At 38.6% G+C, this 27,623-nt stretch overlaps 1 protein-coding gene across 2 annotated transcripts; it reads left to right on the top strand.

Moving 5' to 3' along the window:
• Positions 1-188: 188 nt before the first annotated feature.
• Positions 189-27,623, top strand: LOC112554587. Of its 2 annotated transcripts, XM_025222433.1 has the most exons (37): positions 189-687; positions 1,187-1,398; positions 2,605-2,740; positions 3,071-3,232; positions 3,681-3,858; positions 4,224-4,382; positions 4,864-4,981; positions 5,474-5,550; positions 5,791-5,906; positions 6,162-6,282; positions 6,616-6,768; positions 7,309-7,401; positions 7,695-7,877; positions 7,998-8,155; positions 8,850-8,991; positions 9,574-9,747; positions 10,080-10,247; positions 10,459-10,573; positions 11,078-11,373; positions 12,245-12,385; positions 12,879-12,994; positions 14,379-14,517; positions 15,194-15,275; positions 15,553-15,800; positions 16,132-16,800; positions 17,146-17,292; positions 17,407-17,607; positions 17,777-18,006; positions 18,301-18,495; positions 18,769-20,943; positions 21,372-23,125; positions 23,880-24,046; positions 24,767-24,872; positions 25,380-25,500; positions 25,809-26,065; positions 26,259-26,452; positions 26,721-27,623. In XM_025222433.1, the coding sequence occupies exons 3-37, from the start codon at positions 2,618-2,620 to the stop codon at positions 26,912-26,914; spliced, it is 9,672 nt and encodes a 3,223-aa protein (XP_025078218.1). In that variant the 5' UTR covers positions 189-687; positions 1,187-1,398; positions 2,605-2,617; the 3' UTR covers positions 26,915-27,623. The 2 variants fall into 2 exon arrangements, with proteins under 2 accessions (XP_025078218.1, XP_025078219.1); XM_025222434.1 differs by lacking the exons at positions 189-687; positions 1,187-1,398; positions 2,605-2,740; ... (3 more) ...; positions 4,864-4,981; positions 5,474-5,550 and having other exon boundaries at positions 5,834-5,929.

Raw genomic sequence — 27,623 nt, 5'->3', positions numbered from 1 at the left:
AGCACTGAGCCGCAAGAGCCACTCAACCCTTGAAAACTTCCTGGGTTTTGCTGTCTGGAAGTAAAAGCGTGTTATTCATTTTCCTTATTAGTTAAGGCCATGTCGTGATTAAGACCAAATTTCCCGCCTGATTTTAAGTCTCATTTAATGGACGTTAATATTATCGAGGGCACAAGACTCAACTTTGATCATCTGTCAGAAGTTGGTGGTCTTCTTTCTGTTTGAGTGATTGAGTTTGATCAGCTCTATTGATGGTGACTTGTATCAATAAATGGGTCGAGGCAATGCAACTTTATTTGTACCAGACCACATGCAAAATGCTAGAAGCTAATTACATCCGCGCATGCCAGCGCCATCTACACCATCGCACACATACCATCGCACAGATGGGCAGGAACCAGCACATACAAAGCTGTGGACTTTTTGAAGCTTATCAATGAGGTCCTGTGGACAAGAGAGTTGCAGTAGTCTAGTTTAGACAGAGCAAATGAGCAGATGAGAATGTTCGTGGTTGAGATGGGCAGAGTATGACGAATGGGGCTGATCTTTCGAAGCTCATGGTAATCATGTGAGAAACATATGTTCATCAAGAGACATGTCAGCAGACATTATGTAACCTAAGTAACACGCTGAAGTAACAAAAAGAACATCGGCACCGTCTACTCGAACAGAGACAGGCAGTGAAGGGTAAACTCTTGCTCTCTTCTGTGAAAAAAAAAAAATAAAAGCTTTTTTTTTTGGGGGGTGGGGGGTGGGGTTGTCATTTAGTTTTAACTTGTTGTGGTCCATCCCTAGTCTAATATCAGAAATACAATCCTGTATGCCGAAGATGTTTCAAAACTTTGCGCATGTGGAGGCGAATTTGTCATATCTCGTCTCGGGGCACTCTCTGTATAATGACACCTGTTCACAGGGCCAGCCATCGGGGTTTTTTCCCCGGGTACACCGGTTTCCTCCCTCTCCCCTTATAGTGGGATATCATCTTTAGGTCTAAGCACTTTCCCGAAGTAACCAAGCTAACTTTCGAACCCTGAGACGACTTTCTCTCCTTTAATTGAGAACATTAACCGCCTCTCCTTATGATTGCATGGTTGAGCGTGTTTGTCGACTTTTCTCGCTCGGCTTGTGAGATGTGACTACATCTGTGACGGTGTCGCCTGCTTATACGACTTGTTCGTGCATACAGAGAACATCGCTTTTACTCGCTCCACCGGGTCTCGTCCAGCGTGACGAGATTTGAACCCGAAGCTCTGGTCCAGAGAACAATCAAGTGATCACTCGTCAGCTTGATGTCGTCACTTCCGGAATTTCCACCGCCAGTAGCTGGTGCAACAACTGGCACACACCTTGAAGTTTGCGTGATGGTTCTTCACGAGTGACACCAGAGTTTGGAACAGGGTTGGTGATTATTTTGTGTTGCAGACTGTTAGATAATATGGCTTGTATCACATTTGTAGGGAAATCACAGGTTGGTGTTAATTTTTTGTTGCTGTTGTGTTGGTTTTTTGTGGTTTTTTTTTTTTTTTTGGGGGGGGGTGCCGTGTGTGATGGTCAGCAAAGTAAACAAATTCGTTACTCGGGTGGCATGAGACGCCAAGAGTCTTACACTGTCGGGCCTCATTTTAACCGATGTTAAAAAAAAAAAATAAAAAAAAACCAATGAAAAGTCCCAATCATCCGATTCATAAAACTTTAGTAAAGGCACACAACTCCCCCTCCCCTTCCTCACCCCAATCTGTTCAATTTTCTCAGCTCTACCTAAATACCACTTTAGTCACACGAATAACGCATCTGTACCCAGGATGGGATTATGGGGGTAGGGAGCAGTGGTGTGTGTGGGTGTGAAATCTCGTTTTCAAAAGTTTCCGATTTTTTCATTTATTGTATGAAATATACCGGTGGGATGGAATTTTAAGCATTGTCTTCCAGACTCGACTGCTGCACTGAAAGTAAGCACCTAAAATAAAAGTTCTTATTTTCACTCTCTTGTAGCAATGGCTAAAAAGCCCTCGATTTGTTATGCAACAGGTAACAAGAACTAACCAGGTATCAGACTGGAAATCCGCCACAATGCACAAAGTTTGAGAAAAAGTGTTGTATAAAGTTTATGCAGAAATTGATTTATAGCTTACTTGTAAACCATTGGTCTAATTCAGTTATGTAAGGGTAGCAAGCACTGGAAAAGATGAAATGTGGGACAAGCTTTTTTCTCTTTACAATCGCAAAATTTGTTTACACAAATGTGTGAAGGTGGGAAGTCTTTGGACTATGATAATGCCAAATCTTTAAAATCCATTCCATCACTCTAGTACATAAAGGGGAATGCTTTGAACAGTCATCAGGAGACCCATTGAATCCTTGTTAGACTGGTCTATCTTGTGTGTGTGTTATTCCCTTAATGATTGTCATCATAGGTAGCAAGGACTTATTATGACGGCTGAAAGATAATTTTTCTAGCTTTTCCAAGTTGCATTCTCAAGTAAACTTTAAATTTTAAGCCTTGTTAAAGAACTTTGGACATTAACTGTTCATTGAAAGAACCCAGACATTCTTTGCACTTGCTTCCTTCTCCATTCTGAAAACTTGCCCTTGATTCTTTTGCAGTGCCAGGGGCAAGATGGGATCAACCGCAAGTATCATGCAGCCTGGACAAAAGGAAATTCGGGCATCAATAAGAACTGTCAGGGGAGTGTATCTTGTGGGAATAGCAGGCAGATTTCCAAATGCCAACAATGTGGAGGTTAGAAATATGTTATGTCTGCTTTATGACTTAAGCAGGTTGATAAATAATATTAAAAGTTCTCTTGTACAGCTCTTTATAAAGTAAATGGTAAAGCCATAGTTTAACCACAGTGTGTCAACACTTTTGCAATGTGTACACTCCCAGGCAGCCTGACACTGACTGTTCTTTGAGTAACCCCAAAATTCGGCTGCTGCAATGGTCAGTTTTTAAAAACTTCCATTTTGTAACAACCTTACATTATTTTTAACATTACAAGAAACAGTCATTGTTTATGGTATGCTTTTTTTTTTTTTTGGTTTCATATTGCTACATCCTTTAAAATTTCAGGAACTGTGGGAGCAGCTGAAGGTTTATGGAGAGTCGGGGATTACAGGACAGAGCCCTGCACGGTGGCCCAACACTTGCTTGCCCTACTTACCTAAAAGTGTTGGTCGGATTAAAAATGAGGATGGATTTGATGCTGACTTTTGGTATTTTTCTGACACAAAGGTGAGGATTTCCAGCCAGAAAATGGATGAAAGTAGAAATACAGTGTTTCTTATCCATAAAATCAAAGGAATTTTTCAGACCTAAAGTTAAAATTGCTGGAAGTCTTCAGAACAGATAAAGTTGAGGAATTTATTGACCATATTCTAAAAGTGGATGGCTTGGAGGGGAAGGAAGCCACTTCATGAGCATTTATGTAATTTTTATTTTATGCAATGTGTACCCTTTTATGTGGTAGGAAACAGCTGGTTGAAGTTTCGTCTCCAGCTCTCTCAACTCAGTTTTTGTTGGTTTTTACTCCCATCTCCCTCGTTCACCCCGTTCTCTCCCTTAACTTATTGAGAAATTAATTTTCAAGCATCTGCTAGGTAAGTGATTATCAGCCCATTAGTCCAGCATAAAATTAATGAAATGGCACAGACTCATCAACATTTCGATCTTCTGTTAACAGACTTTTTCTGGCAACCCAATTCTTAGACATCTTCTGGAGGTCATTTATGAAGCTGTCCTAGACTCTGGCTTGCCTCTGTCCACTTTCCAAAGTTCTTCTGAGCCAGCTGGACTCTACATTGCACAGTCATCATATTTAGATTCTGTCCTCACATCCAAACAGTTCAAAACCTTTTGGGGTCAGTAACTTCTGTGTTACAGGATTGGTTTTAAAAATAGTTTTGCTTTGTATGTAATATATGCGAAGTCATACTTGTATACTAAGGATTATAAGCCTACATGTTTATGCACTTTAGTTCATATTTAATTTGTCATCTGCTTGCTTAAAGTGTCAGTTTATTTGTAGTCTTTCAGGTGCAGCACATTGACCTCCTAGCCACACAGGAATTTGCACTGTAAAAATTCTATTATTAAACCTTGTCTTTTACAATTGTCTAGGGTTTGACCCACAAATTGTGCAAAATTGAAATGTGCTTTGAACTAGAAATAGCTTGCACTATCCTCAGAAAAAGTTACAAATCAATGGCACTGAACTGTTTAACAGAAGCTAGAAGTTCCAATGTGCCAAGTCATATTAGTCATCTACTGGGAACATACGGCCCATCAGTTGGTGTCGATGCAGACACCAACTCCTCATTGGTTGCTGTTGACATCGCAGTACGTGACTTGCAGAGAGGGGCAGTTCATTATGCCATTGTAGCAGGTGAATAAATGTGAAGTTGAAAAGCATTTCCATACTGTTTGTCCAAAATAAAGTGCATTTGTTCCTAGATTCAAGACCTCACTGAATATAATTTTCTACTATGTATTTTGTTTTTCTGTGATAAATCTGCTTGTCAGCCAGTTTTCTACTTAAAAGACCACTGCACACTGGCCAATATATAGTATCTAGTAGACCTTGGATTGAGCGAAAGTGAGAGACCGCAAATTTGTCCGTTAGTGAAAGACAATTATGTTCCTCTATTTTAAAGCGCTATCCACTTGTAGAGGTGTTGTATGTAGAGGTGATATTCATCATTAGATTTTGAGAATGTATATCAGAAACTTGCTGATATCCCCAAAAAATTTATGAATGTGTTCTTCAATTTCACAGGTGTTGTCAGCGTAAACTGGTATTTTATGAAAATTTTCATATAATTCACAACCTGTGCAGATTAATTAAACAAGTGGTGTTGAGGGTACAGGTGGGAACCTTGTTGTTAATCCACTGGTGGCCCAGGGACTGGAATACTTGAGCTTGGGATCAGATGGACTTTCTTGTGGTTCACAGTCAGATGGTGTTGCAGCTATCATCTTGACACGGTACTTTTGACTTTAATAAAATACAGGAAATTTATTTATGAATGCAATTTCAAAGTACACCAGTTACTATTGATTACAAAAGCACTATCATTAAGCTGAAGGCTCATATTTACTTGAACATTTTCTTTGATCTGACCACCTTGAAACTTTTCCTGAATTTTTTTCTAAGCATTGAAAATATCAAACTATTATAGTGCTTTATAAATGATGTGGATGAGTGAGTGAAGGGTTTTTGCTAGCAGGAAAATGTTAGTGCTATCACATTATCACATTATGACAAAGTGTGACAATTTTTTGCAGGTGATACAAACATTTACAAAGGGCTCATTGCCATAAGGATCAGCTTAAATTTGTTTACACTAATGGTAAACTTCATTTCAAGAAGTGTTACAGCACAGAAGACCAAGATTAACATTTTCAGCTACATTTGTCTAATTGAATTATTTCCCTAACATTTCTTTGTGTTGCTAAGAAATGCATGTTATGTGTCAGGGAGATGCTGCGCTGCAACAGAATCTACTCTTTGCTTCTTGGAGTTGGGATCAGCTCAGATGGTTCCAGGGAAAGCGGTTTGTTCTCATTTTAAATTTTCAGAAAATATGCTGCAGAGTGATGAAATAAGTGAAATAACAATAAAGATGAAATTAAATTTAATAGTCCTTAATCTAAAAAATTAATTTAAAAGTTTGACTTCCCTTATCCATCCTTAAAGTTTGACATTTTACCAGATTTGGCTTAGCCTGTATAATTAAAATCTTACTGTTTTAAACAATTGTTTAAGAATCCTATGGTATGGAACATGTGTGCAGGCACATCTCATATTGATTGCAACTCCATGGTAAAGCTTATCAAGGAAACATGCAGGAATTCAGGAGTTGATCTTGAAGACATTCTATACATTGAATCAAGTGGCCCTGGAGTTCAGGTCTACATTTAAAGATCATTAGTGTAATTATTTAGGGGAGATAGCACGAGGATGGACTGTGTGTGGCAAGGGGAATGAGGTGAGAGGGGTTGTATGTGATGGGTATCCTTTGAGCAAGTGTAGGGTTTTTGGGGGGAAGTTGTTGATGATAGGTATTGGCCTTTTTTAGTGCAACATACAACAAATAATTTTATTTTTACCTACAAATAGTTAACTGCTGTATGTATATTAAATATAAACTTTGAAAATCTTCAGGCAGTTGATGAAGAACAGATGAAAAGACTTGTAAAGACCCTACTAAAAGGCAAGAAAATCGATAAAGAGGTCATCTGTGCTGCAAGCACTAATGCCATTGGGCACTGCCAAAGTGCAGCAGGTAGAAAACATGAAATGCATTCAGATATATGTATACATAGATGAGGTAGATGGAAGCAAGTACACATTTTAATGCCCCAGCTAGTTCATGTAATATCTTGCCATTTGTAACTTGACTATGAATGTACCTTCTGTATCTTAGAAAAACACGAAATGAATTGGATGAAAGTATTCTAAACTTGCACTTTTGCTTATTTCTGTAAAATACCTAATCATTGGTATGATTTTTTTTAAATTTGGCCAAGATATTAAATGTTAAAAGTAGATTTTATTTTTTTCTTTACTTTACCTTACTTTTTTGTTTCAGTTAAGTTTAATTTATTGTGGTTTGCAGGGCTAGTCTCAATCATTGTCAGTGTGTTTGCCATGCATTGTGATTGGGTCCCTCACTGCTTTACCAGCAGAATTACTGACCTGCTGGATACGACTTATCATGCAAGTGATGCCCCTGCAGAAGCTGTGAAAGATGGTCATACATCTATAAAAGGTGCTCACAAAAATTGGTCTCTGAAATATTGATAAAAGCATGATGTTACATTTAGTAGACCATATATAGTGCTCAGAAAAGGTGATAAAACTGAACATGATCAAAAACAGAAAAAATTACTACCAGAAAAGAGTCAGCTAGCCTAGTGATGAGACTTTCAGACTTACATGCTTTTTCCACCATTAAGCGTGTTGATCAACAGATTATGTTGCATCAATAGAAGTAGTAGCAATGCATTAAGTAGTCTGGATTTCTGATGTCTTTGTTTCAGAAAGTGTCAAAGTTTCAAATTGGACATAGCAACTGATCAGGTGTTATTTTTCATGATATATCTAAGACTGGTCAGTTGTATCACCAATATTAAGTAACCTCAGGGGTAAGAATACCCAAAACAAGCGAGTATTAGGGGGAAAAAACTTGGGATGAGGATAAAACATGCAGAGTAGTGTTATTGATGCATGCTTCATTGTCTGGGACTCATAAAAGCTAGACATCTTGTAGGAACATTTTTCAGTGACAGTGAATTTGTTTCAATTTCAGATGGTGCCACAGTGGTTATAAGCAGGGGACTTGGCGGAACAAGTGGATGTGTGGTGCTGGTCCCCTTCAGATGCAAATGGCCACAAACTACCCGTATGGTTACCTGTTTTATTTATCTCCCTTTCAGTTCCATCCATGATGTACCATATAATGTCATAGCATGAGTTTTAAACATGAATATCAAAAGTACATTTTTGAGACATGACATTTTGAACCTTGGAATCATAAAATGGTCGAATGTCAGAATAAACCACTCTCATAAACAAAATTTGAATTTCTAGAACTTGATTATTATTTTTTTTTTTTTTTTTTTTTTGTCAAGTTGTCCTTTTTCTCTAGAACATTATATTCAGTCAGCCTGTCATCTTGCATCTCTTGGTCTGCAGCACCTGCTACTGTTCTTCTGCCATTATATGCAAGATGTGGTGTGGGCCTGGATCGAATATGCAAAGCTGTGGAGAATGCCAGCAGATTATACCCTGAAATGCTGCTTCTGATGGAAAAATCTGTACTTACCTCAGACACACTACAGCCTACAAGAGGCTACATGATTATATCTCCAGAAATGGGCAAGTTGCATTTTAGTCAAACAATTCCTTCCCCAACAAAGTATTTTGGACTGCATCTACATTTGTGTATATGCTTTAGGTAAACAAAAGGGTTAAAGGTTTCTTGCTGCTTTGTTTCAGAGATACTGGCAAGTGAGAAATTGCTCCCTTGTCAAGTTTTTCAGCCTTCACTGACATTGGTCTTCTTCTGGGGTGATTTTTCTTCAGTTGAAATGTCTGTTGATCCTGAGCTTTGGCAGATTCCAGCATTTGAAGAATCCATGAAAGTTTCAGATAAGGTTAGCTTGTGTGCTTGTTATGAATTAAAGGATGAAGCCATTTGTGGGGTGGAGCCAGCACTGCTATAATGGGTGTTTGATCTCGTTATGACATGGCTGGTGTCAGTGGATAGCTTTATCCCAGTCCATCTAGACTTTTCTAGTAGGTACAAGTATGAATGAATACCATAAGCCTTGTCAACTGGAATGTTTGGTGTGAGTAAATGTTTGCGTGATGAGTAAATTCTGGCTCTGACTAGATACCTTTGAACTTGTATATAAGCCTTGAATAGTAAGTGATGAAAAAGTAGCCGCAGTCAGAGCAAGAAGTGGTGGAGAGATAAGAGAATGAGAGCAGTTATGGAAGCTATATGGGGCATGTATCACCATTACCAGTGTGTGTCGCTGAGGCAACTGTTGTAAGGTGTGTGTCACTATTTAGTAAGCAGGAGTTGCTAGTTAAGCTTTAGTGTATTTTGCTGATTTGCCAGTGTGTTTGCAAGTGAAGACCATTTGTATAAAGCTATTAATAGAGCGTGTTAGAAACTTTTGTTTAACTCCAACACTCCCATTTCCTTGTTACGGTTTTTTTTTTTTTTTAACAAAAATCCTGGGATTGGATGTTGACCATCAGGTTCAAATTTCCTTTTAATGGTTTAGAAGATGGCCATTATGCATTAGAATTTTTTTTGTGCATCATACCCATGTTGACCAGATCTTTGAAGAACTGAGTATGGGAGCATACCACACAATTCTGGAGTGCATGGCTATGCCCCACAAGAAGCTGGACAAAGAAACCAACAATGGAGGAAGTATGACTCACACCCATATCATCACTGGCACTGCTGTTCAGATCGGTGAGAGAGCTTGATAAAGTAGCAGCCATCATGTAACAGCACAAGGTCAATGGGAAGCAAACATTAAGCCCCACATTTGAAAATTTCTGTATGTTAGCTTTAAAGACTAGCAAAAATATCAGTAACCTGGTAGAATGAAATGAGTACTTAGTCTACCATTTGCATCTATGAGATATATTTGTCCACTTTTGGCTGACATAAACAGCATTGCATCCTATAATTTTTCTTGAATATGCAAGGGGCATTTATTTGAATTCTTCAGTCTTCTCTGTTCACCTGACTTAGCTGCTTGTAACTTTTGGTTATTTGGCAAAATTAAAGAATCTTTGGATTGAAAAACCAAGTCCTTAGAAGAGCTGATTGATTCTGTGAGTAAAGAAATTTTCTGTACTGATGGCTTAGGTGTCTGTATTTGAGAAAACAATTTAGCCCCTTAAAACATGCATTAAGAGGGCAGCTCATGTCGAGAAATGTTGAATAGGCGACCTTTCAGATGCTACACATTTTTAAAAAATTTGTATTAATAATGGCACAAACTTTCTTGATGCCCATCATAAACTCTTAAAAATATTGTGTTCACAGGACTAGCAGAGATTATGAGACAGGCCTGTGGTAGATGGGCAGCAGTGGCTGAAGGGGGTCTGGGGGTTTTGGCTGCAGCTTACTATGATGGTTGTTTGACGCAGAAACAATGTATACAAGTGGCATACACCCTGAGCTCAATTGCAGGCTGCTGGATAGATGATCTAGAGAGAAGTATGACATCTTTCTTGGCAGTTGCAGTAATGACTTGTATTCTGCACCACCACCTGTCACTAGTTGACCCCCTCTCGCTCTCTTTTGGTCACTGGGTTGTCACCCGGCCAGTAGCTACCCCCCCATCGCCATGTATGTACCTGTTTCCTTTCCCTCTGTGCATGTGTATGAGTGCCGTGTTCCATACTACTATAATATTGTCATGGTTTCCATGTAAGTCTCATGTGAAATCCATGTCCTACAATTTCACTTAACATTCAAGCCCCATCTCTGCTCTTTAAATAGCTGTTAAAAAGCTGTTGCAAGGTTTCTTTCAAATATATCCATTTCAGGTTGCAGATACCTGGTGGCTCTGGTCCATTTAAAGGTTGATGAGGTTTACCGCTTAGGTCCAAACATCTACATCCTCGCCATTTTGACAGATTTCCTGGCAGTGATTGGTGTGCCAAGGCACGTTCCACACCTTGTGGATAATGTGGAAAAGCAAGTTTCATTAAAAGGTAAATACTGTATATGAACAGCACTTTTAAAAGTCCACTATTGTGTAGTATCCAAAAAATAGTATAGTCATATAAAGTGACATGCTACTTCATCATTCTCAATACAGACTTACATTGCAAACTAAGTGCTTACCAATTTTTTCCATACATTGATGCATTTATAGCTTAATCACACTTGATGCCTTATTGTGAAATTACTTTACTCACATAGGAGGACAGTTCAAGCCAGTCATCAACTCTCCATTCTTTAACCCTCACCTGTTGCTGAAGATTAAAGACCTAGCAGTTCAGAGAGTGAGACACATCATACCTCACCCAAAGCAGTGGTAAGCTTTTACCAAAAGCTGTGACTGATTCTCAGGCTGGAGATAAAGGAGATAAATGTATGAAGGTGTAGTGTCTGTTGAAAGTATCACTGGTTAACTTTTAGCATCACAACTTTATTTATCCACAAGGGCAATTCAAGATAGCGTCATTTTTTAAAAATGAAAATTCAGATGGTTGAGGGTGGTTGATGATTATTTGTAGTTATTAGTACTTGTGTGCCACATTAATTGGAAGTTTACAGTTAAATTTATCTACTTTGCACGCTTCATAATTTATGTTAGCTAGTTCTTAAATAGTTACTGATTAAATGGGAGAGCTTGGAGTTGTGGGAATTTTCAAAGGGTGGTGGGGTTGGAGTGCTTCTTATCAATGGTTATTAATTTTAATGCTCTTATGAAGATTTTTTTCTCTTTTAAATCTCTTATTTGGTTAGGTATAGTTGTTAAGGAATGCAGCTTTTGTACTGACCACCATATTTGATTGAAAAACGTTTGTTTCTTCAGGTCAGACTTGACTCTTCTGCCTCTCAGCAGAAGCCATCCAAACTCAGTGGCCGATCTTCTCTGTGATGCAGAGTACATTATCAACTCTATCCTTCATCCTCTCGACCAGCCAGTGCTGATGAAGCAATTGCTTAGAGAGTCTGACTTTGTTGTGATGGCTCATATACCAGGATGTGAAGGTGCCATATTTTCAGAGGCTCAGAAGAGTTTCATCCAGCTGGATACAACTCGCATCATTCATTGGAGCCCTTCACTGCTGGATGTACTCAATGTTCTGGGCAAGGTTCACATCCTTGGTAAGTTGGCTACTAATTAGATCCTTATAACTGGGTACAAACTGCTGTGGGTTTGAACGGAAGTCCATTATCTAATATTTACAGTTTTCTGATACTGAAGTGGCAAAAGTTTGAACACCACAAGAACCTGTTTTGCTGCCACATTCTTCAAAATGTTGGATTTCATTGTCACTAGAAATATTTTTTTAATTTAGCCAAAACATCTAAGTCCTAATTTGTATGTAGAAAGTGATAATGCAGGAAGAAATGCTATGTGCGTATTTTATTAGCCTTGTTAAAGCAAAGTCCACCTCTTGACGAAAGATAATTTGCATCTGTGTACCCAGTAAAAATTAGCCAAGTTCTTCACTTGATTCATCCATGTTCCCAAACAGCAGGTATTCTTGAGCATAGTAGTATCATAAAGGTGGTCTTGTTCCTTTGTAAGGTATGCAGCTTGAACAAGATTAATTTTTGCCTATTCATCTACCCTCAACCACCACTGTAAAAACGAAAAAAAAAAAAACCATCAGAAAGAAATGGTAATTGTCAACTAATGCCTTGTGCTCTTTTTAGTTCTAGTATATTCTCAAAGCTATCACATTGGCTGTAGCTTTCATTGACAATAGAAATTATAATTTAGGTCAACTGATTTGAACTCTTTGACCTGTTCCCCATCCACATCCCCTCTCAAATATTAATAAAGATAATGGTGTTAATAAAGATGCCATAAAGCATTTGGATGTCAAACTGATGGTGATACTCTGCTGACCTGCTAGCTTCTTGTTTATTCAAAAAAGGGAGACAACTGTCCACAATGCATCATGCAAGATAGTTTTGAATTTGTAAAACAAACTGAGTCTTTCAAAAATTGACCGTGCAACTCTTGCAGGATGCAAACTTGATTTGTCAGCAATACATCACCAGCTCAAGTATCCCTTAGACTGCTCTGTCCCTCCATTATCTCCCTTGGCCACCTGGGATCACAGGACTTCCTGGCCTCTACCACAGTGGATGGAGTTTACCTGTAAAGGTGTGTACAGGATATAGATGGAAAAAAATACACAATACCAAGTGTTAACACCTCCAGTCATACAAGTCAAGTGACAGCCTAATTTACTTGAAGTAAATTTGTAATGAAAATACATTCAAATGCATGTGTGTATTTTTTAATATAACTGTGACTAGCATTAGAGTAAGCCTTATATTAAGCAGTAGGCAGTATTAAGAAAAAAAGGGGGCGCCCAGTAGGGTAGTGGTTACAACACTTGCTTGTCACCAAATCAGTGATCGAGTGGCTCAGGGTTCAGATCTTGTCTCAGGACAGTCTCTGTATGTGACACCTGTTAGCAGGGCTGGGTGTTGGGAGTTTTATCCGGATACATTGGTTTCTTCCTCTCCCCCCATAGTGTGAAATTGCCACAAGGTGAAAGCACTTTCTTGTTAAATAAAACAACCATCCTTAAAACAAATATATCATTTTGGCATCTTTTAATGGGCATTTATTTTTCCACATCTCCTTTCAGAGAAGGATGAGTTTATGACCACATACCGATTCTCTCTTGATGAGGGTGGAAGTGAAAGCAGTTTGGTGGCAGGTATCCTCTACCACTCTTGGTTTGCAATTGCCACAAGGCTGCAGGTAAGTACTTCCAAGGGAAATTTTTAATAGTAAGATAGCATTTAATGAAGCTTGTGAAAACTTGTAGTGTTCAGGCTGCATAGTGAAAGTGGAATCACCTGGGATATGCATTAGGTACTTTCATGTAATAATGATATTTATCCAGTTTTTGGGAGGCCATATGGCCCATATCACCATAAGATACTGCTGGTTACATGCATTTCAACAGTGGGTGACTGTACAAGATCAACAACTTTTCAGTTATGTTTGATATTTCAACTTAAAAGTAAGCAATATAATGGCATTCAATATTTAGTGATTATATGTACACTGTCATGGTGTCCTCATTTTCAGGCATTCTGTTATGTAGAGGGCAACATTAACAGCTACTTTTCCCTTAAGGTTCTTACACAAAAGATGAACCTTACAAGGGAAGGGGAATTTATGATAAAAGAGTGGGGTATATCTATTATGTAGGAATGTATATTTAGGGCATATTAGCAAAAAATGGTACAGGTCTTATACACTATGACTATCACACTGTTCACCCTCAGGTTTATTGCTGGTTTGGTGACGAGTGATCCCATTTAGTGGTAAACAGTTGCTTCTTAGCAAACACAGGACACGTCTGTGTTCACATCATGAAAATACCAGGTTTTTCAGAAATATTTGACAAAAGAAGGTGGACACTTTTTTCATAGATTTTTCGAAAGCATTCCACAGTACTGATAGATCTTAATTGCTATATATTCTGTTGAAAAGGGGTGTATAAAAGTGTGAAAGCTGCTATTAAGGTTGGATCTCAAATAACTGACTATTTTGATTGTATATCTGGTGTCAAACATGGTTGTATGTTAAGCCCTGAGTTATTTTCTATCTTTCTGTCTGAACTTTGGCCAGACTTAACATTATGTGGTGCACGTGGTATTGACATTGGGGCAGATCCACTTGGGATCTTACTTTTGATGTATGCAGATGACATTGCCATTGTTGCTGATTCCCCTGTTGACCTTCAACATAAAATCTGCTGTCTACAAACATTTTGTAACAGATGGGAACTTAAAGTTAATATGGATAAAACAAAAATCCAATACTACTATACTACCATCCAGACCTTATTAAAGCAACATACATAAACCAGGTACTTTCATGTGCATGAATTTATAGTTCTGAACAAGATACACAACTGATGGTGAAGGCAGACCATGCAATCTTCCACATTTATTAGTACCTTGGAGCTAAACGCTATCTAGAAAATGCTGGAAAACTTATGCATAATGCATTTCCTTAATTTTACTTATGACATACTGTTAGGTATGCATGTAAGGTTTTGTTTCTGTAAAAGGTAAAATATCCTGCCACAGCAGGGTCAGGAAATGCTGTTCAACTGCTTAACATGTTGCAGAACATGGGCTCATTCAAACCTACAGCAGTGCGGCTTTTCAGCATTGTGGAAGAACAAGACATCATGTTAATAGACAGTAGCACATCAGTCTTCTTGCAAGCACAGCTTGGTTGCAGAACATTTAACATCTTCAATGAAGGTGAATTGATGCAGTCATGCTATTTGTATTTTATTCCTCGGGAAAAGTTTGTAAGAATTTGATTTTCCAATTGAAGTCATATAATGATGTAGGAATATTTTTGTATACATGCATTTGTCAAGGAAGGTGGCTGGGGGATTGGTACTTTATGCTGTCAGCAAACAAGGCTATATCATGGCAAAGCAGCCAGCCCTGTAAATAGATGCTTTTTGCAGAAAAACAACAGTGTGCAACAGTAGAATATACCATTTCATCATATTTTTTTTCCCCTCAAAAAAAGATTACTTTAAACTTTTTTCCAATTTATCCAGTAGATAAGAATGATCAGATCAGTAGTGTGTAGCCGTTGAGAAGCCAACTAATTATCTAGTCAGAACTAAGAAAATCAGTCTTTATCTAGTGTTCCCATTACTTGTTAATACAGTATTTGGACATCAAAGAAGTCTTCTAAGTAATCATTTGAGTGATAAACTATATAAGTAGTGTGTCAACTGAATATTATGAGGGATTTAGGGATTTGTAATTTAGACCATTATTTAGGCCCTTATTAGATTCTGTTTAAGTCGTTTTTAGCTTGTTACAATTTTATTAGTTTTTGGAATCGGTAGCTTGCAGGTGAATACTAGTTACCAAAGTGTTGGAAAAGCGGGGTTAGCTTTCATTTTTACTTATACAGATGGTATAATACTTGGTGGCCGTTTTGAGGAACTCCGAGAACCACCAGACCAGCCCATTGGAGATTTTCACTATGCATGGTGGTAGGTATAGAAGTTGATGGTACAGTTAACAAAGATGGCAAAGAAGTTAACACACAAACATAAAAGCAAGTTTCATTTATGAAATAGGACAATGCACTCATGCTATTTCAATTGCATTATTATGAATCATGAAACATCTTATCTAGTTTCAGATACCAAAGCTGATTATGAACGTTTGCAAGTATTTTTTTTTTTATCAGCATGGAGGTTTATTAAATAAAGAATAAAATGCATTTTCAACAAAGAAAGTGTCATGTAATTTTTATTTTTTGAGCAGTGATGTAAATCAAGACATCACTACAGGCCATGAGCAGTCTGTCTGGACAGTCGAATGGGAGGACGACTGGCAGCTGTATCTCCAGCAGATTCTTCATACGTGGAAAGAAAATGGAGATCACCAAATTGACAAGGGTCAGAGACTAGTCACCACCTTGCCAGAGGAAGCCCTTTTCTTGCCCCAGTATCATGCGCAGCTGCTTGACCACAATCAGAATTCTGTGACTGTGTCCTTTGAAGCATGCACAGGTACCTCAGATTGTCTGCTTTACAAGACTTGTGAATGTTCATAGACACACACATTGAAGAAAGTTTTAAGTTCATTTGAATCCAATCTAGAAATGCATTTTTGAATCCATGTTTGAGGACAAGGGAGAACTGTGCTGACATCTCAATACATTAAGAGATCCTTGTTGAAGTATATGGTCATTGCAATTTTCTGACATGCACTATATATATCCACACACACAAAAATTGTTTATAAACTTTCGTTTTCAACAATTTAGTGCTTTTGTTTTCTCTTTCACATTGTGGATAATTGTCTTGGGGCTCAATGTACAATGTCCTGCTGGTTTTTCAGGTTTGCTCAGGGCTGGTGGGGTAATCTTTTATTTTCCTCTCCTGCCACTTGGTCTGACGAGGAGGGACAGGAAGTGTACTGAAGCCTCAATATTTGAAGTATCACCTGTTGAAGAACAAAGTCGTCGCCATTGCGTCTTTGATGAAAAGACAGGATTGGTCCATGTGACAGTGACAAAAGATTCCATGGCTTTCCAGCATCCTGGTAGTAGATTCACTGCATCCACTCATCCTTTCAACTTTGATGTGCAAAGCAGCCCACAGCAGAAAGACTTCTTCCAGCTAGAAGTTTGCAAGGTTGAGGTTGAAAAGATCAAGTCATGCTCTGCACCTGAAAATCCAACAGTTGCGTTTTGTCAAGACAAACAATCACAAGAACAAATTGAAACTCAGAAACAGATAGACAGCATCTCTTGCCAAGAAGTACATCCTTGCCTTGAACAAATTGGTTCATCAGGGCATGCTAATCTGGATGAGGTGAAAACATCTTCTGCTGATGAAGTGGAAGAATTGAAAGGTTTTGGAGCATCTGAAATGCTGGAGAAGACTGAGAGGATTATTGTGAATCACACAGAGACAGTCTGGGTGTGCAATGATATTACTGTCCTGTTGTTCCATGGTGTCATTGCAGAAACCCAGCAACAGGTTGCAGGATTTTGGTCAGAAGAATGTAAGTATACAGCAAAATATTTGTGCATTTCTTTTAGGAACAGCTCTGTAAACGAAAAATCACATATGTCTCATTTTACTAGCATTTCAACAGTTCAGAAGGTTAACTGAAGATTTTATGGATTCATTGTGATGACTTGCTGCACTAGCTTGCAACCTACTTTTAACAGTGTTGTTGCTGACTATAGCTATTCACTTTCAGGTATAGTGACCATTTACTTACTGATACTTTAAGCAATGTTTATAATTGTTCAAATATATTTTGTAGTGTTGATATGCATGGTAGCTGCATTTATATTCGTGTTCCAATACTTTGTGCAGTGATAATATTTTTCAATGCTTTCAGATCCACACACAATGTTGCAAGTCTCCGTGCCAGGCTGGTGGAAGCCCATACATCAACACTTCCTTCTGCTGTGGGTGATAGCAATGTATATCATGGACATGGTGGACTTGGAAACCACACACACCATTCTAGTGTATCCACCATTTGGTGAGCATGGTGCATGGGGCATGTCCCTGCCTCTTGTTTCAATTAGAGATGCATAACTCGAACTTTGCTTTGGAGTGCTTGCGCTTTTAAATTTTTGTTGTCCTTTCTTTCCAGATTCACTGTCATTGACCTTGCTGATGGCAGCAAATGACTTCAGGTGCCAGGTCTTTGCACTTACACAAGGTTCCGCAGTTCCTGAAGTGTTTAACAAGATTTGTCCAGGTGTTGCAATTATTTCTCAGGTGTTTTGGAGTCAGCAGCTTCCCCAACATGGCAGCATTAGGGGGTGTACCTGTGTGAAGTGGATTACTGGAGGTAAGGTGATGCAATATTGAAAACCTGCCATAGAATATGTAGTAGTCACTGATTTACATCAAAACATATTTTGTTCATTTTAGAGATTAAAAGGTTTGATAATGTCTCATGGAATCCAGGAACTTAGATGTACTGAGAAGTGTAATTTTATAATTTGTATATGCTTCAGACATTACATTGGCAATGGATCAGCTGCCGCCATCCAGCCGCTTGATCCAGTGTGGACAGCCACGTAATTCAGCTCATGTCTCCATGACATTCAACAAAAACAAGACTCTGGTTTGTGTGGACCCACAGCAAGCCATCAGGGGCTCGATTGCCAGGCTGTCCCAGTTGAAAGATGAAGCATTTCTTCATCTAGACTGCCTTTCATCGTTAGACAGTGCCACATGTGAACTGGTGAGCTGCTAAATGAATGAAATATTTAGAGAATGGCAAGTTGTGGGGTTATCTGGTTAGTGGTGGCAGACTTTACTTCCATTGTTGTCTTTGCCTTACTGGTCCTGTCCAGTTTATGTTTACTTCACAAAATTGGCAGCTACTCGTCTTCTGTTTAAGAAATTCATTTTCCTAAGCTTATACAGGCTTTTCTTCCTAGAGTGAATATTGGCTTGGGTTAGTGTATCTGTTGTAATAAACTGCATCATTTCAGGTTAAAATCTTATAAAATAATCTTTACTTGCATATGTGTAGATACTGTCTCTGGAGATGTCAGACTGTCTCGGCTGTGGCTTCGAGTCACAGCATTCTGCTTATTTCAATGAGTGCATCTCTTTGTCCTTGGTGCTGAAAGTTAAGCAATCTGAGGAATCATATGATGCTGTGGAGATTTCCACTGACAGTTCTACTGCTAATTTAAATTTTAAAAGAGCAGCAGACCTGGAGAAGGTGAGCTATGTTTCATATCTCAAATGTCAGTTCAGGGCTTCTGCTAAGGCTAAATTCTTTGGGGTCCCAGGGACCCCTTCTTCAGATTTTTAAGGGGTCCCTGTTCTTCGCCCAAATTTGAAGAGGACCCCATTGACGAAAATTGAAGGGGTCCTCCGAACTTTTAATGCGTACTGTATGCAATTTTTTGCATAAACAGAAGCCCTGCAGTTGAAATGTCAGCTCTTTATTATGGAGTTGAAGTACAAGTTTTCTTTGTTTGTGGCCTTTCAGGATAACTACACTGTCGCTGACAACCAGAACAAGCTCGTGGAACTGGCAAAATTCCATGACTGTGATGCAGAGAACTTTGGTCTGAAAAGGATTTCCAGTATTTCAAACAAGTTTTCTTATCCAAACAGAATTGGGAATACACATAATCCTGAATGGGAAATGCAATCAAATCAGTTTTCATCTGCTGGCAGTGACAGAGAAAATCTGTGTGACTTCGAGAGTTTTCCAACTTCCATCAATATTTCAGAACCTAACATTTGTCTGGCAACTACTGGATGGCATGAGGCAAATTACCTCCCATTAAGACTTTCTAATGAGCAGGTAGATTCCAGTTTTCACACAATTGGTGCTACAGCACCTGACTTGCCCCATGGAATGGAGAAAGTAACTGATCAAATGCTGTATATGGACTCTTTGAGTAATTGCTTTGTTCAGGGTTCAGCTGACATGCAGCGTGCACCAGAAGTTTCAAATAAGTTTCCTGAAAAGGCTTCTGATGCCAACACCAAATGTTACATCCAGACAGGTTTACCAGCCTTTGGCACTGAAAAAAAAGACATGTATACTGAGAGACAAATTGTTTCCCTTTCTGGGTGTAATGCCTACAATGAGAGATATCCATCAGATTCTGAAATGCAAGAGGTACGCTATTTTTCATCCTTGGAGGAGGATGGCTATTCAGATAAAGATGGTCACCAAGACACTTCTTCATTCAGCGAGAAATCATTCGAGAAAGATGGTTGTTTTAAATCTTGTAGCCAGATGAGTGACAAAGGCAGGGAACTTCAACTGAACAGCCAAAGCAGCAGTAGCTTAGCAGCAGTAGACAATATTAATCTAAAGATGCCTTATGACTGCACTACTCTTATGTATGATCAAAGTGCAGTTCAGCATCAAGTGAATTTTCTGACAAATGATAAGCAGAGTATACCAATCCCTAGGCCTGTAGCAGAAAATTCTTCAAACATCTACAGAACTTGTACAAGTGCTTGCCCACCAGGTCTAGGAGAAGCTTCAGGACTCGGGCTTAGAAATGACAGGATGCCAGAAGGAAAAACTGTTTACAAGCAGGGCATGGATTTCCTGATTCCCAGTGAAACATACTTACAGTTGCCATTCGATGCCATTCAGAATATTGAAGGTAAAGAAATATTGGACAGTCTGTCATCTCAAGAAAAGAGAGCATTCCCAGACAACGAGAGTTTAGCAAATGAGCCTTCATCATCTCAGGAACAAGAAGCTTCCACCACTTTCTGTGAGTGGCGTGATCCAGTATCACAAAAACTGGGGCAGCAGTTGCTGGAGCTGCTGGAAGACGCTTTGGAAGAATCAGGTTTACTGCCACTTGTGACTTCAGCAAGTTTAACAGATTTGTCAGCAGAAATGGGACCGATCCAGAAGCTTACAGCAGGGACAACAACCACCGTTGAAGTGTCCAGCCAGATCTCTGCAGAAACGGATTCCTCTTTAGCTGATCATGTAGACTGTGATGGATATGTACTTGATTCAACAGCTGATTTGTACAGTTCAGCAACTGGCGCTGACTTGTGCAGTTCAACAACTGGCACTGACTTGTGCAGTTCAGCAACTGGCGCTAACTTTGGGGCTGTGGACCTTCGGAACAGTGGAGCAAAATGCAAAGTGCAGACCTCTGCTACCCAGAAGAAAAGCAGCTTTGCTCAGTCTTTCCAAGACACCAGAATTCCATTGTGTGGCTTCGATTCTGCCCCATCCAGTTTTTCAGTAAGTGAGCATACATGTCTTCAAGGGTATCAACATCCACAAGGTCAAACTCATTCTGTTTCTACTCCAGAGAATTCGTCTCCATTGTTGAAAAACTACTTTGAAACCAGTTCAGGGCTGGATACAGCTATAACTTCTCAGAATAGGTTTGAAGAACTTCCTGGTCAAAGGATATCAAAACACTGTATGACCTATCCCATGCAGTTGGCTACAGAAGCAACATGCCATATGGCAGCTTCAAATGAACCTATTGAAGAAACTAAATATACTTCAGGATGTTTAGATACCAACCAGGAGAAGCCAATAGAATGTCCTGACTCAAGAAGTCAAGGAAAAACAGCCTGGCTATCTGGTCATGATGAGTTGTCCGAGTTCACTTCCTGTCTATCTGGGTCCTGTATTACCCAGGAAACAGGGAGGCTTCATGGCATGGTAAGTGATTTTTCTCCCCTTTATTTCAGTAGTTTTGTCCAGGTTTGTCTTTAGTTAGTGCTTTTAGGCATAGCAAAGAGATGGAGGAATTTTATTTTAGGATAGTTATGCCCATGTTCATATTTTCTAGAATGTATAAGTGATCCTCATGCTTTTATTAAAATGACCATGACTTTTCTTTGCTTATATTCCTGCATATGTAATTCAGTGAATATGCAGTCTTGTAACTGACTGCTGGACTGCTGCTAGTTCACATGTGTAGAGCATGGCATGGAGGAGATAGAAATATATCCTCTTCTACTGTCTTTAACCTTTCCAGAGATCTATAGTCCAGCTTGAAATGTAGCCCAAAGAAGTCAGACCCTTAAGTTCATGGTTGATTTCTTTTAGTTACTTTATTCCTCTTACTTTTTTTCCTTGGCTTGCAGCTGGAGAGCACGCAGTCCTTGCACTGCACAGAATCAAGTTGGAGAGAACAGGTCAGGCATGAAAAACATGGCGAAACATATTTTTCACAGGAAATATCTATGTCTGAAAGTGTATTGCTATTCAACTCCCCAGACTCCATCTCTCCAAGGAAACCGGCATTCTCTCTGGATCCCTTCACAAGCAGAAACTCTGCACTCTCATCCAGCTTGTCTCACCAGCAACAATCACCTGGTGCTATCAGCTACCTAAGTGCCAAATCGCCCTGGAGTCCGGATTTTGCCAGCATGTATCAGTTCTGTGATGATGCATTAGGCTTTGGTAGAAGAAAGGTGGAAGTTAAACATAAGAGTAACCAACCTACTGAAGGTTTATTTCATAAAAGTAAGAGCATAGATAAGATATCTTGCAGCCTGGATGTTGACTCGGGTCTTCTGGAAAATCATGAATCGGTGAAAACATTGGACAATGTTGAAATCCTTTCTCTAGCAAGGCAGCCATCACAGCATAACCTTGGCAACTCATCAACTCCTAAACCAATGTGCCAGATCACTGGTGTATTTCTTCAGCAGTCCTGGTCTGATGATACCAACTCACAAAATTGTAAGGAGTACAGAAACTTGCCAAATCCCATTCTACCTGAGTTGCTGAAGTCAGAAGATGCACTGGTGTCTCCACCTGTGAGTTTTCATTTCAACTCTGGCCTCAGCAGAGAAGAGCATGAGGAATCTCAGGCTGAGCATCAAGAACAGTTGGCCTCTGACACAGATGATAATGTAGATCTTGATTTTGCTTTTCAGTTTGATTCTTATAACCATGAAGACAGTGTTATGTTAGACTTGCCCAGAAATATTCCCTTGCCTTTGGGGAATCTTCAAGGACAGGAGATTGAGGATGAGAGCTCACAAAGTGGAGATTCAGGTATTGAATTTCATCTAACAGAGGAGATCTCTTCATCCAACCAGCACAGATATGCCTTTAATCTTGTTTCTAACTCTAAAAAGGACTCTCCTCTGGTATATAGTCTACCAGATGAAGGTTTGGGACCAATCACCTATGATTGTCCACCATTCAAGCAACGGCTGTCATCTTATGAAGAGGTGAGTTCTATGCAGTATCAGGATTCAGCAGTTGATGTAAGTACTCAGCAAGCGCAGTCTCCAGGTGGCAAGACAAGTTTCAGGCAACAGACATCAAGCAGTGTGGAACATGTTGATTTTGACAGACAGCTGCTTGCACATCCACACAGTTTTTCAGATGAAATACCTGCTTGTTCTCAATCTGCTCAGTCTTGCCTACATCGACTCTGTGGTGGTTCTGAAAGTCTTCAGACAGCTGCTGGAGAAAGGGAGAGTCAGGAATGTGTTTTTGAGATCAACAAAAACAAAGCTTCAGACATCTATCAAAACTATTTTGAACCTAATGCCTTAATTTCAATCACTCCTAATAATGAAATTCAGGTTGAGGAAAACCCAGAAAAAAGTCAGACCTTAAAATCTGATACCGTTCAAGAGATTTATCAGAATCAGGAAGTTATTCCTCCTGAAAAAGGGGCAAGCTGTGAAAATGCCAGATATGACAAAGAGCTAAACTTAACTAGCAATACACTCAACCAGGGTGCCATGCTGTCTGGGAACAGTGTACTTCGCCTGCTGGATTCTCAGGATGTGGAACAGAGGACAACAGATGAGAACAGCAGTGGTGTTCTGCCGGCATGTGCTACAACACCTATTGAAAATCTTCAGGCTGAGAAACAGTAAGGAACTATTTAAAGCTACCCCTACTATTTGTTCTTTTTGTCGTTTAGTTGAGGTATTTTTTTATTACCAACCTCTACTCATGTTAACAGGAAATTACTATGATAGCTAAAACATTACATTTGTCTGATCATTGATCAAACATATTGAATCAGGATTACAATGTTTTCCCTCATAGGATTACATGGTGTTTTTTGGAAGTATTACAGGTTGCTCACTCAAAGCATTAACTGGCTTGTGTTGAGCATAATTTCTCTGATTTTCTTATTTCTTCAGCAGGGTTAAAATTGACCATGGCTTTATTTTGATAAGGACTTTTTTTGAAGTGGAATTTATGAACAATTGTGTTTACATCTTAGAGGGTTTTGTTTTTAGCAGTCTACATTTTGTTATAAAATATACTAGTCCCTTAGTTTTTGTCTTAATGGCTACAATTAAACTGAACTTTCCTTATGCCCCTCTAGACAACTCCACTCTTCATCTGATGACCGTCTCCTAACAATTCCTGTCACTAGAATAAAATGGTCACAGAATTCTTAGTTACTGTGCAGCAAAACAATAGAACTGTCTCCTGTATTGGTTTTTATTCATCAGCACTGTTGTTTATCTTACCATAGTTCATAAGTTGTTTGTTCTTCTGTCCCTCATATATTGCCCATGTCTTGTTCTTAAGTGCTATGAGCATGCTCCTTAAGAGTGTATGTGCTATACAAATTTTATGTTTATTAAGTGTGTAAGTATGCTTTTCTGCAGGTTTCAAATTCTACAACCAACCTTCACATCCCTTACACATTCTGCTCAACACTCACTCCTCATCGAAGATTTCCCATCATCTACACCAGCCGAACTGCAGCAGCTAAATAAGCCATCTGCTGCATGGCGGTTTAAGCGGCCATTATATCTTGTTCATCCTATTACTGGTACATACATTTGGTCACTTTTTCTCCTCTAGCTACTGGTCTGGAGAGTGTGTTCAAAATGTGTAAACTTACAAATCGGCTAAATTTAATTGCCCCTTACGTACTAAGTATTTTTACCCATATCTTATTTTTTATACGTTCTTCCTACAGTTTTATGGCCGTCTTTGCCAATAGACGGTGTAATTCTAAATCCCAGCTGCTCCATTTTCTATGTCGACTCTTTTCCTATATTATTTCTTATCTTCTGTGTATCATAGGGTTTGTCTTTCTCTTTTCAAAGTGTTCACGTTAAATAATCATTTTCCTCAGCTGTCCCTTTAAAAGAGAATTACAATAATCCATCTTTGACAGCACAAAGCCACAGATTAGAATTTGTTGCATCGGGTGAGATAATGATGAATGGTACTGATCCTACAAAGTTCAAGGTAAGCAATTCTGCAGACATGAGAAATTTGTTGATGAAAAGTCAACTCTGATCGAGAATGACGCCCAAGCTGTGGACAGAGGTGGAGAAAGGAATAGTTTAGTTGTTTATAGAAAGAGACTGAGGGAGAGAAGGATGATGCAGAAATTTCTTTGTAGTAGTTCAGTTTTATCATCATTCAGTCATAGCATGTTTTGGAGTATCCAGGACTTTATGTCAGCTATGCATTCCTGTGTCCATGTCAGTAGTCTGGAGAATTCATAATTAATTCATAACTGTTCATCTTTTTTTTCCAGGATCCATTGAGATTTTCAGATTGCTGGCTTCTAAGTTGAATGTCTGCTGCATTGGTATTCAAAGGACTCCAGATACTCCTACCTCTTCTGTTGAAGATGTTGCCAGGTACCTACCTCATACAATATTATTGGGATCTGCTTTGCATTTGCAGGTGGCAGATTTTTATTTGAGGTATTCATGGAACATATCTCAATACTGCCTTTGAGCCCCTGACTTTTATAGCTCTTAGCCATGAGTGCTCTTGTATCACTCTTTCTCATTTTGACCATATGCCTAATATTATTGAAATTTCTGTGTCATCTGCGGATATGTAATAGTCAAAACAAATTTCTCATTAAATATACCAGCTATTTCAAGCTTGACAGATCTCTGACAGAATCTTAAATGTTAAGTGAACTTAACAAGGGGAAGCAAATCTTACTGTATTGAAACAATGCTATAAACCAAACTGTATTTTATACTACATAAAATGCAGGCTTGTTTATATTAGTTTCACATTAAAAAAATGCAGGATGCCATACCCTTTAATGTTTAACTTAAAGGATGCAAGAATTTTTTTGTGACCACTGAACAAAACCATTTATTTGCTGATCCTCTGCACATCTGATGCAGACATTACTGTGCTGCAATCAAGTGTAATGACAGATTTGGTCCCTATCAGCTTGCTGGGTATTCGTATGGAGGTCTCTTGGTCTTTGAGATGGCACGACAGTTTCAACAAGAGGGGAAAAGAGTGAGGCATTGCTTTCAATCTTGACTTTTTAAAAAAAAAAAAATCACATTCAGGGGCTTAACAGAACTGGCTGCATGCATTGGCACCTTGTGATATTTGACTGGCTAAAGCCAGTTTGGATTCTAGATCAAATGTAAAATATAATAATACTCATTGATAAAAAGATACCTCTGTATCTACTTTTTTTTTTTTGTAAAGACCTGAATACAATCTGTCTTCATGATTAACATTATTTGTGAAAGGAAATAAGCATATTTGTCATCTGGCCTTTTGATAGCATATTATAAAGACACCCAGTGTTTTTGCAGGTGGAACTTCTGCTTATGTTGGACGGATCACCAGACTATGTCAAGGGGCAGATAGAGTATATCAGAAGTCGAATGCCTGCTAACACTGGCCAGGAAGGACGTAGGATTATGGAGTCACATTTTCTGCTTCACTTTATGGACTTATATGGCCATGTGCTACAGAGGACTCTGGTGCAGGCAGAGCTAGAGAGATCTCCTTCATTGAAAGAAAGAATAACTCTGGCTGTGAAGCTCACCAAAATGACAGCCAAGGACACGTGAGTTTAAGAATATTTTGATTATTGAATAGATTTGTTGCATGTGAAGGATGAGGTTTTGTGTGCATAGATGTGGGAAAGGAGCCTGTAGGTGTGTGGGTGGGAGGTGGAGTAGGAGAGATTATCGGCTTTACATGCATTATTGTTATAGTGCATCAAATATTTAAACCCCATATCCTATTGTTTTTGCCAGCTCCATCTTATCCAGTTCCCAGAGCCTGAGGCAAAAGTCAAGCAATTATTGTAAAACACATGATGATGCCATTTGTGAAGAAGTAGAAAAAACGGTTGACTTTCGACACCAACAGAAAGCTGCCGACTTCCTCACAGCTGCCTTTATGGCCAGCAAGTACATTGCAGTAGAAGCTCAAGAGTCCAGATTTGTTGGTATGTTGATGGCAGAAATTAAAATGTCTGTTTCATTCAAAAACTTGATACTTGTACACAATCCAAGATGTTTCATCCCAGTAATATAATTTTCAATTTTTATATTTTCTATCAATTGGATGGACTTTAGCGGGATGAATGGTTATGATCATTCTGTTTACACTTGACCATGAACAGTCAATTCCTAAAACCTCTTTGAAATCAACATTGTACCAAAAAGACAGTATATTAGCAATTATTCTTTTTTCTTCCTTTTTTTGGCACACAGGAGATGCACACCTTATCCGCATTAAGAAATGCCCTCTTCGTTGCATGCTCCTACCTGCAGATTATGGACTTAGCACACTGTGTACTGGAAATGTGAAGATCTGCTATGTCAATGGAGATCATGAGTCCATATTCCATGATCCATATGTCCAGTCTTTAGCATCCATCATCCATGCCATTTTAGGCAAAAAATAATAAAAGCAAGAGAAAACATGCTGGTGAATCATTTTCTGATATTCTATTGTGTTCATGTAAAATTATTCAGTTGTTTATTAATTTATCATAAAAGATTTGTCTATCCAGTTTTTTGCAAACAGTATTATTTCAGTGATGTACAATTCTTGTTAATAGTGTACGCCATACCAGTAATCAAATTACTGATAACCAAACCAGGTTTATAAGTTTAAGAAAACACATTTGTCAGGCATTTTTTTTTCTTTGAAGTCAGTTTTCAGCTTATTGTGCATTAACCTTAAGATTCCTAATATTTGGTCATATTAGTATTATACAAAACTGTAGTTTGATGTTTTTTATGGGCATCAAAAGTCAAACGCTTGAGATTCCCAGATATTTCTAATGAAGGAAAAATCTTAAATTATAATATTTCACTTGTCTTGCTTTTTTTCGAATTGAGTATTTGAGCTAGTTATTTGAAATTTCGTATTGAACACTATCAGCTGAGTGATATAGAGCTTTACAAAAAAATTTTGTTTAAGTTGATTAAACCATTTACATAAATTACCTTTATTTCGACTTCTTTTTTTCTAATTTGAAGCTTGCAAGGCACTATCTATATATATCTTCACATCTAAAGAATTTGATAAAAATAAAGTACACCTTTTGTACACTTAAGGATCTGACATCTGAAATTTCCATTTGATTTTTTTAATCCCATGCTCAGTAT

The sequence above is a fragment of the Pomacea canaliculata genome, linkage group LG13 (genome assembly GCF_003073045.1).
Source record: "Pomacea canaliculata isolate SZHN2017 linkage group LG13, ASM307304v1, whole genome shotgun sequence".
In the NCBI taxonomy this organism is placed as follows: domain Eukaryota; kingdom Metazoa; phylum Mollusca; class Gastropoda; order Architaenioglossa; family Ampullariidae; genus Pomacea; species Pomacea canaliculata.
Note: the sequence above shows the minus strand (reverse complement) of the source record. Positions and strands in the feature narration are given on the sequence as shown.